Source organism: Anomalospiza imberbis, chromosome Z, assembly GCF_031753505.1.
Source record: "Anomalospiza imberbis isolate Cuckoo-Finch-1a 21T00152 chromosome Z, ASM3175350v1, whole genome shotgun sequence".
Lineage (NCBI taxonomy): Eukaryota > Metazoa > Chordata > Aves > Passeriformes > Viduidae > Anomalospiza > Anomalospiza imberbis.
In genome coordinates, this window is record NC_089721.1 from 43,690,882 (window position 1) to 43,712,606 (window position 21,725).

Here is a 21,725-nt window from a genome sequence, read left to right on the forward strand (position 1 = left end):
GTGAAGTGCTGAGATTTCTGTTTTAATGTAGCTTGAGGTTCTGCTGTGATCTTTCTGCCAAATTCTGTTTCAACTTTAACAAATTAATATAGCTCAAGTAATTCAATGTGCAGAATGACTCACAGTGTTGTAGAACTGCTTATGGTGACCTAATCAGAATTAATTTTAGAATAAACCCACTCTGCCTGTTGCAGCATAGCCATTTACTGTCTTGTCCACCCAGATTTTGCCCCCAGGACAATTAGTGTTTCTGCAACTAAGCAGGTGAAGATACTTTGACTCTGTTCTTTGTAAGCAAATCTACTTGCTGGGTGGATAAAAAGGAGGTTACACAGATTTGGTAATGATGCAATATTAATGTAAGGAAAGTTTATGGTGGCTTTTGTGGAAAAGGAATCAGGCCTGTCAGTATGATACTTGAAACCACTCAATGCATGGATCACAAAAACACAGCACAAGCCACATGGAGGCATGTGTACACTCCTCCCAGACTACAAGCTTCCATGTACTTCCAAGATTAGTTGCTGAAGGGAGTATGCCTATACAAACAACAAATTTCTGGTCCTTTTTCTTTTTTTTAATAGGAAAATGTGATCGATGGCTAAAATAACTGTCATTTAAAGGTATGAGAGTAGTTCAGTATAGTTAGTAAAGTAAGATCTTCTGAATACAATGCTGTAGTCTTCCTGTATCTGCTGGTAGATAAATATATTGAAATAGATTTCAGCCTATTTCACTGTCCCCAGTGTAGCTGGTGAAAAAATTTGTTTTTTTATTCTTTTGATTCCTGCTCATTGAGTAAACTCATTACTTACAAGAAACAACTCTTTTAAAGAGTTTTCATTTTAGCAAATTCCTTATTTGATTTAAAGATGTCAACTCAGACATTTGAACACATAAGCTTCCTCCAGACCTTCATCCATTTGAGCTTTGCTACCTCATACTTTCGCTTTCAGGTAGTTAGAAGCAGATTATTTGGATTCACTTAGAAGAATCAAAGTCAGTTACTTATATATAATTTTCTGTCTTAAACTTTTTAATTTATTCTTTTTTCTATGACTATCTTTGGCCTTTTTTCTGATCCTAAAATGTCACTTAATTGGCAGGACTGCTCAGAAGTAACTGCCACTGGTTCAGAGGTTATTTTGGCTATTTTTTCAAATATTGTAGATTGAATTCCCAAGGCCCTGATGACTTGGAAGAAACAATTTTATCTCAGTATTTTTAATTTTCCTCATATTCTGTTCAGCAGAAGTTGTACTGTCAAATGACTGGTTGCAAACTTTATTAGGGAAGTTGAATATAAGAGGCCAAATCTTCTATTGTGAGAAGTGTCTTTTTAAATGAAACCCGAAGGTACACTGCACAAAAGTATGGCTCACTCTACACAAAAAGATTTCTTTTGCTTGTTTGTTTCACGGAACGTAAAAGATTTGTTCCAAAATCACACTGCTGGTATGATTTTAATTAAAAAAGAAACATCCAAAAATGCAGTGATGGGGCTACTAGTACAACATGCTGTGATAAGAAAACTTTTTATTTAATTTAAAAAAGACGACAACGGCAAACCAGCTGAGGTTTTTTTCCCCGATACCTGGCGAGTCCTGCCGGGGCGGGCTCTGCACTCAGTACCCACCGCTGCCGAAGGACACAGCCGGTGACGTGGCCCGTATTTCCCGCAGCGCGTTCTGTATGTATATGAGAAAATACCACTGAACCTTCCCTCCACAAAGGTACTGCGGGTCGAGGATGATGCCGGCTGGACAGAGAGCCGCCTCACATTCCCACCTTCATCCAGGATCTGGGTGTTTCCCGGCTCCATTGGAAGCGCAGCACCCGGGCGCTCACACTCCGCCACCCGCGGCCTCCCATCATCCCGTACGGGGAGGCCGTCTCCACTGCAGGAAACAGGTGGGGAGGAGGGAAGGGCAAGCCCCTCCTGCCAAATCCTCATGTGTATTGCCGCACTATCTGTATGCGAGCCGTTCCTCCCCCTGCACCTCGCCGATAACTTTCTTTGCCAGGCTTCGCGCCTGGGTCGTGGTGGGCGTAGGGTGGCAAACTTTCTGCCAAGATGGGCCAGGGTGGCAGCTTGGTCTTTCCTTTATCTTCAACATCACTGCTGCAACACCATCCTCCCTCGGGTGCGCCACGCTGAGCGGGGGGCGGTGCGGTGGAGCCCTGCGCTCGTTCCGGCAGCGGGCGCCGCTCCGTTTCGGTCCGCCCCGCACCGGAGAGAGGGCGGCACGCTCCGGTGGGCTCTGCTGCTGCTGCCGCCACCGCCGCCCCCGTCGCAGGAGGAGAAGGATGGAGCCGGGCAAGGAGCCCCGAGTGATCACGGGGGAGAAGCCCAGCGAACCAGAGCCGGCGGTTTCCTTCCAGGCCCGGCTGTGGAAGAACCTGCAGCTGGGGGGCAAGGGCCGGAGCGGCGGCGGGCGGGCAGCAGCCGAGCGCCGCACTGCGGAGCCCCTCGGTGGCAAGTGGAGCGGCTTCAAGCGGCGGCGGCAAGTGCTAGACCGCGTCTTTTCGTCCTCCCAGCCCAACCTATGCTGCTCGGCCGCCAAGCCGCTGGAGCCGGCCGGCGAGTCCGGTTCCGCTCTGCGCCGCCTGCGGGAGCACCTGCTCCCCCAAGGCAAGGGGCCGCCGCCCGGCCGCCGCCCGGAGCCCGCCGCCGGCTGTGAGGGGCCGGCGGGTGGCAGGGAGGGGCGCCGGCCCGGGGCGCACCTGTCCCACCAGAAGAGCTCCTCGCTGCCCAGTACCGCCTGCCTGGAACAGCTGCTGCAGGGCTCGCCCGCTGCCGGCAGGATCCAGGACCAGCGGACGGAGGACAGCGACAGCAGCGCAGTGAGTGCCGCCCCGCGTCGCCTCTCTGCGTACAGGGCCGCGTGGGGAGGTTGGGCGGAAGGGGTGGTAATCCCTGGGGAGGGGAGAGGAGGTGGGAAGGGAGCTGAGGTAAGGAGAGGTGGGAGGGCGACCGCTGGGGAAGGGAGCTGAAGTGAGGCGAAAGACGGCCACGGCTGAGTCTCAGCCGTCCTCCCGCTCGCTCGCTCGCTGTTGAGGAGTGCTCTTCGCCTAAGGGGAAAACGGCTCGGCTCCCGCCCGCATCCCGCCTCGGAGCCCTGCATTCCCCCAGCACGCCGTGACAGGCAGTGGGTGTCGCGGACCCGAGCCGTGGGAGCGCCGCTGCCAGCTCCTGCTCCGCTGCAGGAGCGACCTCCCTCAGACCTTCATTGCATAAGCCATGCAGAGGAAAGGTGTCTCGGAGGCTGGAGTTAGCCTTCCCTCATTCTCACGCGTCGCAGGTCTGTGAGGGCAGTCTCTGCTCTTAACATGTGCAGCACGACTTTTCCTCCGATGACCTCGGCTTTTTTCCTTGTTTGGTTATCGAAATTTGAATTACGTCTTTTGATTTCTGCAAGACACAAAAACGACAACCACTAGTACATATTTAATAGATTGTATTATTTGGCTAGTTACTGTCTCAGGCAGCTGTCAATTCAGTCTACGAGACTCGTTCTGGTTGTTGGGAGAAGGCAGTAAACAAAGCCATAACTCTTCCAGTTAAACTATCAGTTTTAAAATTGCGTGGTGAAGATACTGTTGATAGGGACTGCTGAATCTTGGAATAAATTTACTGTGAGAGAGTGCAAAACATATGAGTATTTTTGGATCTTGTGTAATTCTAAGCAGTGATCCACCTTTCTCAGAAATAACTGACTAATGCATATTATTATAAATTGTCTTAGGTCATAATCAGGGAGAAATGAGTAGCTGAAGTAAAAGACATGTTCTGTGTGATGTCAAAAATAGGCTGTATAAATGCATTTGACTGCTGCCAGAGCAGTACCTATGCTGATGAAGAATGACAGTACTTCTGCAGCGATTTGCAAATGTACCTTGAGGTCAGTGGTACTTCAATGTCCATCTGCAGAATTCAAAGGAGTTCGTCTTCAAAGTATGCGACCTAGACTTAACTTTTTGTCATGGGGCTGCTTTGGTTATAATCACTGGCCTGACTGAAAACTATTGTGGTTATCTCTTGTATAATGTTTGTAAAGGGTTTAGATCATTGCTTATTAAGGTGGGATTATTGTGACAGGTGTCTATAAAGTGGACATTTCCCTGCAGTAGTGAATCCCTTCCTCCCCAAACCGCTGGCTCACAAGAATGTATTGCACATTTTAAGTACTATTATTTGAGACAATAGGACATTATTCTGCTTTAAAGTTTGCTGTATCTAGCAATATGAAAATGTGTGACTTTGTTCAGTTCTGCTGAAGTTCTTTCTTCTTGTTCTACTGTTGTGTTTAGTAAAGAATTGTAAATGTTTGTTTACAAAACATGTCAAATGCTTTTTAGTTGTGAGAGCATTTCTCTTGTTTATAACAAGGTACAGTCATAGCATTTGGAAAGAATACTTCTAAATAAAATCAATTTAGGCTTTCTAACGCTTGTTTTCAATTAGCAGGATTATGACCAATTCCTCCAGGTGTTTTCTAGTATTAATTTGGGCTGTGCTTGGGTACCAGATATGCTGGTTTTGATAATAAAAAAGTTTGCTTGTGTGTTGCAGACCTGTTGATTGTGTTTGTTTCAGAGGGATGATCTGAAACAGAGTAGTTTTTCTGCTATTTCATAATAAGCACATTCACTTCTTTTCTCAACTCCAAAGTATAATCTTACTTGGGTTATTAAATCTATTTTAATTCACCAGCTCCATTGAGTTATAGGATATTTGGAGAAGTAAGACTCCAATTGTAAAGCATTGTTGATTGTTTTCAAGTATGCCTGGTATTCTTCAGTGATCTGTTAACAGAGCAAGGACCTTCCACTGTGAGCAGCTGGAGTTTCCATTTCAGTGTACCTCAGGAGTCAAGTCTTGCAGGCTTACAGGCTATCCCAGGGCAGTAAAGTCCCTCAGTCATGGCCTTTACACCCTTCAGAGGATTTGGGATTACATGTCTGGTAGCATGAGTTTGGAATAACTTGCGTTTTTCAAATCCAGGTTTTACTTTCAGCATGTGTTGGTTTTAACTGCAGGGAACCTACCTCCAAGCAATCTGTTCCCTTCCCCCCCGCGCCTTTTGACAGTGGAGAGACAATAAGAGATTATGAGTTAAAATAAAAATTTACTAAAATCACAATAACCACAGGAATATCAGTAGTGAGAAAAGTATATAAAAAGAGGGTGTCCCACCCACGAAACAGCATTTATTACTGGCAACAAAGAAAAAGTGCTTCCCAAAGACAGTGCCTGGTGTATACTCAGACAAAGGCAATATGGCCATGAGAGCTCCAGTGGCTTAATGTTTGCGTCCTCCCAGCCCAGTCTAAGTAGGGCAGGCAAACTGCTCTGAATCTTGCGCCATGTTGCCACCTCGGACTGCTCCAATAGTTCTGTTCTGCACAGCCTTCTCTGGCCCTGCCACCGCTCACTCAGCTCTGATGGGGCTTCAGCTCTGAATGGCTCAGCTGAGCTTGGCTCTGTGCTGCTTCTTCTCTCTCTCATTTCAAATATTACCTGGACCTGTTGTCCTGGACTTGACATTGCTGTCCTTCAGCACCAGAGATTAAAGCCACTGCTTGGAGGAACGGGAAAGGGACTGACAGTGGTGAAGTGGGGCTGGGTCCACCTGCCTTATCCCAATACCTTCTCTCTGGAGAGAGCCAGGCAAGATGGTGCACTTCCTCTCCTGCTCCTTGTCTTTTCCTGCTGGGACCACAGTGATGATGTGTGTAGTATGGAATAAACAGCATTAAAAGCTCCATTCCATTTTATCTGTAACCAGGACACAGCAGCACAGACTTACAGCAGTGTCTGGATTTTCATTGTCTTTCATTGCAGCCTTACATGCCTAAAGATTAAAAAAATATATCAGAATCATTAAAATGAGATTAAATTACCTAAAAGTAAAAAAAACATAAAATTGCAACTTCTTTTAAAATATATGTAAAGTTTTATCGAAATAGAGAGCAAGCAGATGCTACTGCCTCATTTGGATCAAGACTGTTGAATTTTTTAGCAAATCTGCACACAAAAATATCTGTTATATATGTTAAGGGAGATGATGGAGAGAAATAAAAATCCCACAATAAATCAAATTTTTTGTGCTTTTAGGCTGAAATAATACAGTTTTCATCAGTGAGAAGGAGCATGAGTTAGTGGGTGGGAAGACTTACAGTATAAGATTTTATCATTAAATGTACACATATTTAGCATAATTGAGCAATTTAATTTGAACTCATTAAAATGTGGTATAGCACTATTGCATTGGGCATGGACAGTCTAGGAGGGACCTAGTTTCTTCAGTATTCAATAAAGCTTCTGTTACATTGAATAGGATTTAGTATCTCGGTTTGAGTAGAACGGCACAAATAGGAATTGTAGTCTTATGAAACAATACCTATTATATTTGAGTGCTAAATACTAACCTAGTTCTTTGCTGAAGACTGAGTACTTCTTGGAGCTGTCTGTGAATGTTTTTGAAAAGGGCAGTTTAAGTATTTATTGGCAGGAAACTGAGGTTTCTTTTAAACAGTAACGGAAATGTAAATGTGTGTTTTTAGGACAAAGAAATAACACATGTGCAATTATATATCCTTCTTCCAGTTTCCAAAGATGATGAGACAGGTTTTCTTGGCCAAACTTCTCATAACTTTCCACATGGCAGCCAGTCAATGTCACATAGCTGAGAGCCATATGTGTGCTGCATCCTTGAAGGGCTTAGATGATGGTGATGGATGACTCCTGGGGTGTCCCCTGGACAGGAGATGACAGCAATACCCCAGGAGCAATGCTTCACAATGCTTCCAGTGTCTGAGTGTGCTGCCATGGTCCAAGGCAGTGAGACAAGGGTTTTTCTACTTGTCCCTTTTAATTTTCCTTTCCGTGCCAGCTGGAGCATGAATTTATCCGACAGTGCCTGTGCCAGCATGACCTTTTTCTTTAATGTGAGACATAGCTTTGCATGAAAAGTTTTATGTCACTTGTATTTTGTCACAGTAATTTAGTAAAAACCGGGAGGGTGAAAATATCCCTGTTCTTAAGATTTGCAGGAATAGAGACCCTACAAGTGTTTCACTGTCTTACTCAAAGAACATAGATCTGGTGGTATGTCATATTGAATCGACAGTGAACATGAAGAGGGCTTAGGGAGAGGGTTCTTGGTTGAAGGGATGTCCAGGCTGCAGTCTGACTGCCACAGTGAGAGCTCTCGTGGGCACTTCTCTCCAGTGTGTTTTCTTGCAAGATAACAACAAATATTGTAATTTCATGACTTCTTAAAATGTGTCCAGGTTGATCCATTACACTGAAAGAGTGGACAGGTTCTTAACCTCTTCCATCAATGTTTTCAGTTCTGTGAGTGGCTATGTGAATAACTTGGAGATGTCGAAGAGCACTGGGGTTTTTGCAGAGGGAAGATGGGGGCTGGCTAGGCCTGCTGCTCAACCTCAAATTTCTTAGCCATAAAAAAGCAAGTTTCATTAATTTTGTCACACATGGAGCTATTTGTTTCATTAATAAGCAGGGATTGGAAAACAGTGGTCTAGAATATATAATACAGACTGATGTGAGATAAGATGAAGTGACAAACTGGAGATGCATCCAGATAAAGGGTCTTTCCCATTCTTGCAAATAAAGATTAGTCAATAAAGTTGATGTTAGAGGGTGAACTGCAGAATGAGAAAGACCTGCAGAAAGAAGAGGAGTTTAGTGAGCTGTGTTATATTAGGAGATGTTGCATTTTCAGGGCAAAGAGCATTGTCTTGTACTGGGATGCTGGGAAAGAGAAAGGAGATCATAGTTGGTAGAAATGAGTACAGGTTGAACTGGGAAGAAGCCTGAAGAGAAGAGAGGGGAATTTGAATTCAGTGTGGCGTGGGATGCAGAGCCAATGAAGACCAGACTGGCATACCACACATTTCTCTGCTTATACCAGAATGAATCTATAATTGGTTCAGAGCTGTGTGAGTCAGAGAAGTTACAAAAAGGAAAAATTTAGTTTGTTTATTATAATTGGTGTATGTAATTGATCCAACCAAAGAAGGAAAAAGAACAAGAAAAGACAAAAGGCTGAAATGTCAATGAAAAGCTACACAGATAATGTCACCCAGTGCGGTGGCTACCTGCCACGACCTCCAGCAGTGGAGATGCACCGGGCAGCACTGCCCGTGTGAGGCCGGGTGGCCTCACGTGTGTGGGCACTCCAGGGGAACGGCGCCTGCCACCCTGGCAGTGCCGAGTGCTGCGGCGTGGGTTACGCAGCTGTGGTAGCTTCACACGCTGAGAGGAGATGAAGAGACGGGAGAAGGACACTTGTATGTGAGCCCAAAGAGTCTTTATTCCCCCAGGCGGGGCAGGAACAGAGTGCTTTCGGGCACGAACAAAGCGCTCTCGGGATGGGTGCAGTGACAAATGCCAGAGAAACAAAGGCTGGCAGCAGATTAAATAGGCAATGTGCGGACAGGGGTGTGAACCTGTATCGCCCAATGGGGACACACGAGAGACAGGACTGACAACCCACGGGGAGTGAACAAACCCTGACTGATGGGACCAAATAAGGAGAAAACAGGGAGACGTGAGAAGAGTGACAGGTACCTGGGGATCCAAGTGGCGGGAACTCTCGGGGTAAACAACCTGGAGCAAACCATTGTGAGGGAAAAATGGGAGAGTACAAGGAACAAGCCTAACTAACGTTAATAAAACTACTGACTAAATAAACCCAAACCACAACAACCCAGGAGGATCTTAATTACTACTTTAATTTCACAGAGAAAGATGAAGGTGGTGAGAAAATATGAAAACTGCTGACTGTCAGGGATTAATTACCTTTTCCTGACACAATGCTGGTACAAAACAGAGTTGGAGACAGTTAATTTGCACAGGTGTTTGGAGAATGATTTGAGAGCAGCGTAATTCTGAAAATTGAGAGGGCAGTGTTTTAGAAAACAGGAGAACACTTGCTTTTAGTGATGTGGCCACTGACACACAGGGAATGAGTAGATGAAAAAATGTTAAGGCTGGATGAGAAGACCATGGAGCTGGTTAAATTACACAGAAATAGCAACCAAGAGTAAAAAGCTGTTGCTGTTTGTTTCTTGTAAGACAAAAATTCTGGGGGCTGCCACAAGGGAAGAAGAGGGGACTGCTGTTGTTCTGGACGTCAGCAACAGACTCTGCACGCCTCCTCACCCTTCGACTACCGGTGTGCCACAAGGAAAGAAGAAGGGACAGCTGCTGCTCTGGACTTCAGCGAGAGACGGCTACCTGGGAAAGCTACAACAGCGGGGGCGAGCTCCGTGTTGGGCCCCCTGCCCAGCTGATCATTTCAAAAAACAGCTGAACATTAATAAAGGCATTAGCCCTGTTCATTTCAAGAATAAAAGATGTTTGGATGATAAGAATTGCCACAGTCCTTGCTCAGAAAGATCAAATAAATACTTATTTTGTAACAAGTGACTCTGCTGTGAAGTGCTTAAGTTTCAGGGGTTTTATCTGGATTTCAAGTGACTTTCAACTCTTACTTAGTCATTCCAGTAAGACTTATGATCAGTTACTACATTGTTGCAGCGAGAATTACTTTGTAGTGTTTTATAAAAAATATGACTAAAACAGTTTCAAAACTGCCACTATGTCATTTAGCGCCCAGTTTTGTAGGAAGTTCTAGCTTAACTGGTTTGTCTTGTGTTATTTGCTTATAAATGAATAAGACCCAAGGGTGGTTTTTTTTTTTTTTTTTTTTTTTTTTTCTTGGATAAATTTCTGGTCTTTGGCAAGATGACTGAGAATTCACCATTGATCTGAAGACTATATTTGCCTTTTCCTCTCTAATCTTACTATCTATCCTAGATCTTGGATAATACAAGTGTTATCTTCTAGGTAATTTTAAGAGGGTAGCTATAATGTAATCCCTGTAGCTTTTAAGTTTGAAAAGGAAATCTCTTCCTTGTAAGAGAAGGCAGAATTTCCCCAGTTTTTATCTATGGTAGACTTAATTTATGGAAATGACAAATTAGATCACCTTTAGTCCATTATGGAGGTTTTTGAATGTGAAGTTTGTGTTTTTCTCAGTGTATGTTCCATTCAGTGTATTTCTGTAAGTGTGAACTGAGGGCAAACCATAGCAGGTGTACCAGAATTACCTTGTATATGTAGAATATACATATACCAGAATGTATTTGTAAATATTGTCCTATGGGGTAGGTGACTGTGCTGGCTTGAAGGTAAACTAGCGGGAGATATTAACTCCATGCAAATACCTTGTGAGAGATTTCAAGTTGGAGTTACAATTTAATAGGAAAATTACAATAAAGGCAGAAAGTACAGAAACACTGGCTTAAACTGACAAAGTCAGAGTACAACCTGGCCCCTGTTTGTCGGATTGGTGGTTGCAGGCCATTTAAGCAGTAGCTGCAGGGCTGCTGAAATGATGGCTGTGGTCTTATGGAAAGCAGTTGTCGTGTGGAAATTTGGGTTCCTCCTCTGGATGCCCATTGGTGGTGGTTGTTCTCCCAGTCCCAAAACCCCAGGTTATATATTCAGGCAAGAATGTTCAGGACCTTCCCCAGGGCGGGGAATTCCGCAATGGATTGTTATAATCCCATAAGTCATGGGATGTTTTGGGGAGTCCTTAATGACCTAGGTTGGTAGAGCTGCCTATTAGGACTGTTGAGCCATTATGGCCCATTGACAGAGATGACCCCCTTAGGCTGGGTGTTGTTATAACTTCTGAGTCACTACGTCACTATGTGAAGACCAAGAAATGCTGTCTTGCCACTCAGGGCTTAACACCCAGCTTGAAGCCTGGCATGTTGGGTGTGCACTGAGCAGCTGTTGGAAATGATCCACCGTTAACAATTAATCAAGAATAATGTAGGTGGGTGTGGAATACATGGTTTGGCTACACCCATTTAGGCACTCTTTTTCCTGTAACCATGACAGTGATTCATACCTTGCCAGAAAGCCAGAGGTTTCATATTTCAAAGGCTTAGGAACAATGATATACCATCACTGTCAACACGTCTAGTTTTGAAAGGTTCAGACTCAGCGTGAGATGTGAGATCTGGGGATCGAAATATTGCAATACTGGAATTTTTGTCAGTAAAGGAACCTCATGTTTCATTTGAGTGACTCTTTTGCTGAGGAGAAAGACTATGTCTTATCAAGTAATTAATAAGGATGGTGAGCAGCCTTGTTTTTTTGTGCTCTGCTTGGATGTTACTGATTTGCTTTTGTGTGTAGTCATTTGAACCAATAAAATCAAACAATCAAAGGAACGACCTGAAGGATCATTTTAGTGGCTTATAAAGTGATGGTTATAAGTATGGTTACATGGATAATTTGACACAAAGGGATTTTTATTAGGATAATACATCTTGTAATGTACTGAATTAATTCAATTAGAATGTATCAAGTTGTCCTAATTTCTGCCAAAAACAGAGTTAATTTTCTGACAATTCCCATGAGGGTTTGCAGCTTGGAGCCTTGCAGGCACCCCGGCGTTGTTGTGCTATACCATTCCTGTCATTGTAGGGGGGCAGGAGTAAGGGATTTACATTTCTGCCAAGAAGGGGAATGTGGCTTTGGGTGCATGAATAAGGCATCATGTGGAGGATTGCTGCCAGTTTGTTCCTTTTTTCTCGGGAGCAATGTTGAATGCAGTGGTGGAGCAGCTCCAGCTCTAACTGTGTCACATGGGGTTGAACTCAGTGAGCATTTTGCATGTAAATCACCCTCTTCATATAGTGGTGCTACTAGTATTGTTGCCATTAATGTTTGGGTTTTTATCACATTGCTGTTGGCCAGTAAATGGTTATCTCAAGCTACCTCTGCCTTTTGTCCCTCTCTTACTGTCTGCATAAGGCTTAATTTCCAGCTGGGTTTAAGCTAATGTTTAAATGAAGGGGTGAGCTAACAACAGATCTATCTGTTCAGAGCAGGTTGGAAACAATTTTGATCTAAGCATTTGTTGTGTTAGGTACAGAGCCCCCTGGTTACAATGTTGCTTGGTCTGTGCTTGTGGGTGTGGTACCTAACTCTTACGTTCCTGTATGTGTGCCTCACGGTGCTCTTTTCCAAAATGGGGAGAGGGATCAGAATGGCTTTGTTGCTGTACTGTGTGATATACTGTATGACATTATAACATCAAGGGCAGTGAGGGTCATTTGGGATGTGTGCTGCTCTTTTGCCTGGGCCTGGAGTGGTATCTCTGGGAATTCATTAATAATTGTACCAAATTTGGGGAGTGGAACAGGGAAGGATAACGCAGTAGCCCACAGGCCAGTTAGGATAGAACAAGATGTAAAAACATGCTCTACAGTGCAGCCAGGGAGAGTGGTCCTTCCTGGGTCTCTGGGAAAAATTACCCACAGACACCCTTGGATTTCTGGAGTCAGAGATACAAAGGATCCAACGTGCTAACCCTAACTAAAAATGAAATCCTTGCAGTTTATTGAAGGGGTTTGGACTGTTTCAGAAGTGTTAGGCATGAAAGCACAGCTCCTCCTGGCACTCTGGCTGCCACTGCTGGGCTGGATGTTCAAAGGGGAATTCCCATGCCACTGATACTACATGGAGTACATTAATTGCTCTGACCACTCAGTGAGATCAAACAGGAAACAGCCATTGCTCAGGGATCTTGGAAAGTATCATTAACTGGCCCAAAGGTGAAAATTTTGGATTATTTTCAGGAGAGGGGAAGGAAAAGGTGACGTGCTGAGGATGCTGCACCACGTAATCAACTACCAGAAAATGAAAATAATATATACTCTATTTTGTGATGGTTCCTGCTCTGTTACAGGAGTATATTGAAAATAGAAAGCTATGTTATGGAGTCCTACATGGCAAATCACAGAAGCTATGGAGGGACAAGGTGCATCAAGTCAGGTCACAGAGCTGAAAGCCATCCAGCTGGCTCTAGATATCACTGAATGGACAGTGCTCCACCTCTACATTGACTTGTGGATGACAGTAAATGCACTGTGGGGGTGGCTGGACCAATGGAAAAAGACCAACTGGCATGACAGAGGTAAACCCATCTGGGCTGATGAATTGTGTTGTGTCATCATTTGCTAGGTAAAGGAGTTGGCTGTAAAAGTACATTCAGTAGAAGCACACATACCCAGGAATTGAGCTGCTGAAGAGCATTTGAAGAATGGACAGGTGGATTGGGCTGCCAAGTTTAAACTGTCTCAGATGGATCTGGACTGGCAACATAAGGGTGAATTATTTCTTGCATGATGGGCCTCAGCTTATCAGGGAAGAGCAGCAAAATAGAGATAGGCTCGTGATCAAGGGGTGGACTGCACAACGACAGTATGTTCCAGGTTATTCACAACTGTGAAACATTCACTGCAATCAAGCAGGCCAAGCAGGTAAAGTTGCTGCGGAATGGGGGGATGATTGTTGAAAGATAAATATGAGGAGGCTTGGCAGATTAATTACATAGTACACCACACAAACCTGCCAAGGCAGTTGTTACCTGCTTACAGTGGTGTAAAGAACCACTGGATGGCTGGAGATGTACCCTCTGCCTCACCCCACTGCCTGGAACACCAGCTTGTGTGTTGAAGACCAACTCCTGTGGTGACATGGCACCCCACAAAGGACTCAGTTGGACAATGAAACTAATTTTAAAGATGTTTCACAGTCATCTTTGCCAGAGAACCTGGTATTGAGTGAGTATCATGTTCCCTGTCATTCAGCACCCTATGGGAAAGTTGAATGATACTATGGACTGTTAAAAACCACACTGAAGGCAGTGGGTGGCTGAAGCTACATTTAGCAAAGACAATCTAATTAGTTAACACCCAAGGCTTTATCAATTGAGCTGCCCTTGCCCAATCAAAACCTCCACATACTGTAGAAAGTATGGAATCCCCATGGAACATATAAAAATGTGTTAGAGAAAACAGTTTTGATTAGTTCTGCCTTCTATCCATGGGATTTTTTTTTGCTCAAGGACCTGGGTGCACTTGGTGGGTAATGCAGAGGGTCATGGAAAGACGATGTGTACCCCAAGGAGATTTGGTTCTTGGTTGAGAACAGTCTGTAATGTTGAATTGTGTGTGTAATATTTGTTGCTGACCCTACCACTATATGTCATAACTACAACGGACAGGATGTGTGGGGGAGATGCTGGAGTGGTTCTTGGAAGATGTTTTTACAGTTGGTATCTTGCTTCTGACCTAAATTTAGATAATAAATTTTGTTGTTTTTTTACAGTACAAACTGAACTTTCTATAATATTTTCGTGTTATCATTTAGCAAGACAAAGCCAATAAGAATAAAGAACTTTGATTTTTTAAATGAATACTTACAATTGATTCTGTTAAAATTTTACAGTCTCTACTAAGCTTCGATGCAGAAATTTCTGCATCGAAGTATGGGTTGTGTTCATATTGAGTCACCTTTTTATGATGTGCTAATGCAACACAAAGAGTTTTTTGTTTGAAAGTTTTAAGTAGACAAGATTAGTAAGGAAAAGCAATAAACTACAGAGGAAATCCTGACAATAAGTGAGACCAAGTTTTCTGCTAAGAGAAAATGAAAAGGAAGAGGAGGAGGAAAGGCAAAAGCAGTATTGATAGAAACTCAGTGATGTTGAGATGGGGGCCTATGTGTGCAGCTTTAGGAGACCTCCTGCTGGTTGTCCTGAAGGATTTGAAGGAGATAGCTAAAAACACCCAAAAATTCCAAAAGCAAAACAGCTGAAATAAGTTTATGACCTGCACTATACCTGAGCAAGAAGCAGAAATCCACAGGATTTACTTTACCAATGAATGAGACAGCCAATCTGGCACTGCAGGATTTTTTTGCAATGTAGGATACATACGTAAAGATAGGAGATTGACTTCCTGTCTACCACAATCTATTCAAAATCTAGGCTGAATAAATAAATGAAGGAATTTATAGAAACATGTGAGAATGCTTCCTTTTAAATGATGGGAAAAGAGAAGGAGTCTATTTTAATTTAATACTATTTAATATAGTATAATTTATTATCTAATTCTGGAAAAATGGTAAAATTTAAAATCAAAAATTCTGCAATACCTTTCAGTAGTATGCATTATTAAATCCTGGAAGAAATTTCTGGAAGAAATAGAAGAAAGGAGGACTCTTGTACTTGGAAGTAAATGCCTAAAAATAAGTATGTGGTATTAAAAATGAATAAATTGAAGCACATTTAGACCAAGAAATTGGATACAATAGACTCAGGAAAAAAGTATGTACTGTAAACTCAAATGAGCTGTTATTAAAAAAGTAACTTTTTCCAAAATGTGGCTCCTCACAACTTCTATGACTAAAATCTGATACTGTCTAAACATAAAATAAGTTGGAAGAGATGGGAGACGTTTTGCACATTTTTGTACATATAAATGCAGTCAGAGGGTTCCAAACATGATAATGTTTTTGTTGTTAAGAAGTTTAGAATTTTGATATGCAAAAAATGTTTCCATATTAGTAACTAATTACTATTTGCCATTGACCCTTTATTGGAAGTGCAAACTCAAAACACTTTTCATGTATTTTCTTTTTTGTTTGTTTTTTAAGGTCAATGCATAGAAAAACAAAAGAAAGGGAAAACCCCTAAGCTTTAAAAAGAATATTTTCTTAATTCTTACATTAATATTTTTAAAAGAAAGCTTCAGAAGAGCCAAACAGCAAAATCAAGAATTCAAATGATCCCTTGGTGGTTAGACTTTCAGGAGACATTTAGGACCCTGAAGACTGGGACATTTTTATGGGTGATATAAACAGATATTTATCATACTGGAAGTTCCTATTACATTTTCAGACTGCTTTTATGTGCCTGAATTCCTGTTGCTATATGCTCAGATCTTTCTGAGCTTATTTGAAGTTCACAGCTGATGTTGAGCAGCCAGACCAAAGTAGGAGGTCAGATTGCTGCACAGAGTGTGAATGGCAGAGCTTGTGCCTGCTTTGCTTTCAAGACAGACATAACTCAGACAATGCTGGGAGTATATTTGTAAATTTCAATTCCACAGGCTTAAGCTAATCTTAGGGTTTTTTTTTTTGCCAACAAGAAAAGTTAAAGTATTTACTTTGGCTTTAGACCTGAATGAGAAAAGAAGTGGTGTGTGAAGGAAGAAGCTCTGTTGTGAATATGTACAAATACATGTATGCTTCCAGAAGTATTCTTGTAACTTCAAGGAAATGTACGAAAAAAAAGACTTGCAGAAAAGAGTAAGTGGTTTTAATGGGTTAGTTGAAGTAATTGCACTATCTGCTTCTAATGAGGGAGGGATACTAATCGAACATGCTGGGAAATCTGCTGGGAAAGTCCCTGAAATCATTTCACCAAGTCTTGTCTTTCTCTTCAGTTTCTATGGTAATACTATACTTTTCTCATCAGTGTCCTGGTAGTAAAGGCAATTTAATTATTAAACATCACCTTCTCCATTGAGTATTGCAGTTTCAACAATAAGGATTTTGGCTTGGATTAACCAGCACAAGTACAGCTGCAGGTTCTCGTGGCAGTTTATCCATCTGCGGCTAAATTTAGCTCCACATCTGAGCTACTTAGGTAGCTTGAAGTAAATTTCAGCCAACTGCAGCCACCAACGTACATGATACCTAAAACAGACACCATTTTGGCCAAAATTAGGAGGCATGATTCTGCTTTTGGAAAACTGTATAGCTTATGGTTTAAATGATAATAAATGCTGCACTTTGCAGTGTTGCGTCATTCAGAATGAAGTGCAGTACAAATTTGCTTTATTAGGTGGAAAAGACTCTCAAAACTAACCATCTTTCCTTAAAGGAGCCAACTCTTCTACTGTAGAAGTTTTAATGTATGGCTTTGGCCTTAGCCTAATATTAAGTACATATTTAAACAGATGCATAATTTTAATAATAATAAATAATAATTTTCCTCATGCAGTATGAGTGAATATTCTTGTACTATTATACTGTTTACTATGTACTATTTTGCAGGGTCTGTTGTTGTTGTCGGGCCTCACTCCCTGGTTGGGGTGGCCCAGAAAGGTGGAAAAGTGTCTCCTCCAGCCCATGTCTCCAAAGAAAGACTCAGTAGTCTTCAGTCGTCCGGTCTCAAGGTAGTTTATTGTATGTTATCTAAAAGATTTCTCCCTGAGCTGCTGCGGTCCGTTCAGCAGTCAGGCAAAGGCACACTCCGATGCCCAGGGGGCTGGTGCCCTCTTTTATATCATACATTAGATGTTAAATGTTTATAGTTTTTCCCCAATGCCCATCACCTATACTGAACAGTGACTTTCTACTCTAAACCAATCTGTGAGTGCCAACATCACCAAGAACATGGAGGTTAGGAAGAAGAAAGAAAGAGGACGGGGCACACCCAAGTCCCTCCATCTTAGAACTTCTGACCCCCATGTACAAAACTCAGACCCCTCTGTACAAGGCCTAAACCCCCTGTGTACAGCACTCAAAAATTCTTCCTCTCACTTTGTGACTACTTCTACTATAATATCTACACTTTTGTGATTTCTTGTTCTTCCTGTAAGGTTGGTAAATTGTTCCATGGATCAAGTTCAAAGCCACAGGGGTCTGTGGCTGCATTCCAGGGTCTCAAATGCTTTTGACCTGGGCCCAGGACATCCAAGAGTGTCCAAGGGACATTCTGGGTTCTGACACTATTTTTACTATGTACTATGAGTGAGTACCCTTGTACTATTTGAACTTGAAAGCCAGGAACCTACTTACCTATTTACTAACTAACTTAATCTAGTTCAGATTTATTCTATTGAGAGATTTTTGGACCTTCCACGTGAAGATTTTTTTGGAAATAATTAAACAAGTGTGTGTGTAGATTCTTATCACTAGGTTGGAAAAGATCTTTGACGTCATCAAGTCCACCCTATGACCCAACACCACCTTGTCAATGAGACTATGACACTAAGTGCCATGTCCAGTCTTTTGTTAAACACCTCCAGCGATGGTGACTCCACCACCTCCCTGGGCAGCCCATTACAATGCCCCATCACTCTTTCTGTGAAGAACTTCCTAACGACAAACTTAAACATTCCCTGGCGCAGCTTACAACTGTGTCCTCTTGTCCTAAGACTTCTTGTCCTCTTGTCCTATGAGACAAGTTTACATGCAGGATTATGCATAAGGTATGTGTCATTTGTGTACATCACTGCTACAATAAAAGAAACTTGAGGTGTCACTTCAGTAACATGGAATTAGGAATTCTGTGTCTCTTCTCAGTGACAGTTTCATGGTTATTTTCTGTGCCGCTGTCAAACTGAATCTGAAGGTCTTTTGTGCGGTCATGAAGGGAAATGATTTATCACAGAAGTGAGGAGTGAGAATGTGTGCCTTGTGTAATGCCAGCGGAGCAGTGACACATACCACCAGGTTCCTCTGTCTTACACTAATGCGCTTGCTGATACTGATGCTCTTGTGTAATTTAGATGTCTGTGTTTCATACGTGTACTGTGTTTGTTTAGCCCTGGTCCTATGAGGGGGTTAGCTTTGACATTCGGGTAAATCCTTATTTAGTTTGGGATGAAGTGTTCTGTTCACCAGTAACATTTTAATGCATCTCAGGTGTAGTGGAGGAGATGCAAGCAGCATATTGTCCTGAAATATGAATTAATATATTAAAAATATACAGTTGGGTTGCATTTAGTGGTAAAATAGTGCCTCATCATGCAAATGGAGAAACTGATTAACTTGTTGCATTTCTGGATGAGGGACAAGTGACACAACTTCAACATTGGCTAGATTCAAAGGCTCTGTGGACAGTGGCACTCCAAATGCTGTGGGTAATTGGTAATTGGATATGTAAGTAGAAGGTTGCTTCTTCTGTGTGTCCCTGAGCAGATGGTCCCGTGGATGAAGGCAGAGGATTCTTGCAGCAGCCTTCTTAAATTAAACGAGGAACAGGGAGAAGAAGTTGACTTTCTGTGTCTCAGAAACTGGATCTCATAAAGAGAAACTATATTAAATAAGCTAAGTTTTAAACCTAATCTTCATATATACCTAGAAAAAAATTAAAAATCTTTCAGCAGTTCCAATATAATAAGGAAACTCTGAGGTAGATGCCATTAATTTTACCAGTTAGCTAGTATCTAAATTCTATAGGCAAAATCCAGTGATTGTAGTGATGGCAAGTTTTTCAGGCAGTGCTTTACTGTCTTGCCTTTCAGCATGTTTGATGGAGATGGAGATCTGTTGGAGCAGTGATACATGTGAATAAACTCTTATTGTTTCTCTTGTATTGTATCATAATGCAGTTGTTCTGAATGAAACACCAATGTGTTATGTAAGTTATGCTTCTTCATACTAATTATCTCTTTCATTAAACTTACTAGAAGTCTATAAATAATTATTTAAGAGTGGTTATAAGTAACTCTTTTATATTGCCTGTCACTTGAGATTAATATCAATAAAATTAAATACTAGTTACTTGTCAAAGGAGAAAAGCTGTGGATTTCTAGAAAATATTTCCAACATGCTTTTTATGTAACCCTACAGCATAACCCAGCAGACTGTTGCCTAGTGATGGAAGAGGAACACAATACTAATAGTAGTCACTAAACCAAGCTGTTAATCCTTCCAAAGTGTATGATGCTGGCACTGGAATTGTACTGTTTCCATCCTTTATAGCAAATGAAGTATTTTATTATTTTGGTTTTGGTTTTTAAATTATTTTTATGATGGTTTAAGTGGTTATTTACAAGTGTAAAAAAAGTAAAAGATAGTGCTTTTACTGGCAATGTGTACAGTGTCAGAAATGTCATCCTGTACCTTAATGAGCATCAGTAGTGAATATTGTAAATATCTGTGTCTTTCAGTGCCAACAGTGATGTTTTAGATAACTGAAGTTGTTCCCTAAGTTTCCATTTAGTATTTCAGTGTTGCCCACTGAAATCCTAAATGACTGTGAGGCTGTGTGTGCCTTCTAGCCAGTGGCAGCTAGCCAGATGCCATGCTTGGTTACTCCTATGATGAGAAGCTGTTTGATCCCGTGTGAAAATTGAAAGCAGAATTACAGTCCTGGGGTCTCAAGGACTGCTGCGGTAATTGCTGACTTTTTCTATTGTGTTCCTTATTTATGTTTAAAAATAGAAATGGCTATAACAATACCTGAAAGAGATGTAAGAATAGAATTAGAATATCTGAAATAGATAGAAACCAGCCTGCAAAAGAATTCTTGAAGTCTTAAGTCTGATTAGAGTATGAGATAAATGAATTAAATGTTCATGAAAATTAGGAAAAAGATCTCATGATACATTTAAAAGTACCTGAAGGAAGACTATATGAAAAGACCTTAACCTTGAAAATTTGATTGCGGACTTTTAAATTTATTTTATGCTTATTCATTTTTTTTTTTTACATAGATTCTTACAGAACAAGCAGATTGCTTTCTTCCATTGACTGTTTTGCTGGTAGGCACTATTAAGCAACTATTTGAAGCACCAGCTGGCATATTAGATTCATAAAGATCTGTGCTTCACTTTATATTTGTGAAGCACAGATCTTTATGATGTATAGGAAATACATCATAACTAGAATTGCTAGATAGTGAGTGTGAGCTATCTAAACACTTTCTGCCTGTTTCATTGCTGCAGATTCCCTCTGAAGGTTTTGGTCAGTTTAGTCTTTGCATTCTTTTCCAGGTTGGAATATATTCAGTGTTTAATTGCAATACCAGTGGTCTCATGTGAATGGTCCTGTACCTGGATACGTATTTTCTGAGCAAGATTTGTACTGGTAGCATCCAGTCACAGATTCATGTTGTTAGATGAAAGGAATTCCAGTTTCATATTATCTCTCTTTCTTTCAAGGCTGGTTATTTTCTTTGGGCCAGGGAGTGCTATGCTGCCCTATTCCCTAATACCAGTTTTCCAACATGCCATCCTCCATTTACACTGTGATTATCAGGGCTTTTATCCTTTTTCTTTGAAGATGGTACAGCTGGAGCCAAAGCAAAGTGGGGTTAATCCCAGAAAGTTTTGGGGTTTGGTGACTGCAGATTTTTGCAGGATGTTCTGGAGGTATGTGTTCATTTTGGTTTGACCTCATCTTTTTCCATGAAAGACTATCATTAGTCAGTATTTCAGTCTTAATATAGTGTTTCTAACTTCATTTTTTCAGGTTATTTTTATGGGAGGAGACATTTTCTTATTATTACTATTTAAAAAATAATTTTATTAGGTGAGTATAGGAAATCCAAATCTGTGCTTGTGATAACTACCAATTCTCATTTCCTATAAAGGAGACACTACTTCCTGTTTGGCCACTTGTAGGTTGCTGATCCAGTTTTGCTCACCATTTTCTCTGTACTGGGAGATATAACCTTTTACAGTCATGGTGAGGCCTTGATAAGTCTTTGTTACAGTCACTGATGAATTATGAAAAAAACCCAAACACCTGTGACAGGGAAATAGTCTGTGAAGAATTGCAATAGATTTGTCTGAATGTGCTCCACATGTTATGCTCAAATTTATAATTGGATACTACTGGTCTGTAACATTTTCTGCTGTGACTGTAAGAATATATTCTTATTAGAGGACGCAACTAATATAAGGTTTGTAAGATAATGTGATTTACTCCAATGGTATTTTTGTCCGGGAGCAAGTGACTGCAGAAACAGTTAAAAGACATCAGTTGCTAAAGAAAAATTTATATGAGAATAGTGCTGGCAAAGGCAAAACACTGACTCGCAGTTCTCCTGATGTAAGTTATTCAAATAAGAATGAAAAAAGCTTAGTGG

At 41.6% G+C, this 21,725-nt stretch overlaps 1 protein-coding gene across 8 annotated transcripts in view; it reads left to right on the forward strand.

Annotated features, from left to right (window-relative positions):
• The first annotated feature begins 2,038 nt into the window (after positions 1-2,038).
• MCTP1 (multiple C2 and transmembrane domain containing 1) overlaps positions 2,039-21,725 on the forward strand; it is a 220,276-nt gene continuing 200,589 nt past the window's right edge. For 7 of the 8 annotated variants that reach the window (XR_010994586.1, XR_010994585.1, XM_068177020.1 and 4 more), the window contains exon 1: positions 2,039-2,844. Coding sequence is in view for 6 of the 8 variants with exons in the window: in XM_068177020.1 (XP_068033121.1) it covers positions 2,308-2,844 (537 nt within the window). In the remaining 2 variants the exon portion in view is untranslated. Of the gene's footprint in view, positions 2,845-16,162; positions 16,208-21,725 lie in introns of those variants that run through there. The other variant, XM_068177024.1, reaches the window with a different exon arrangement.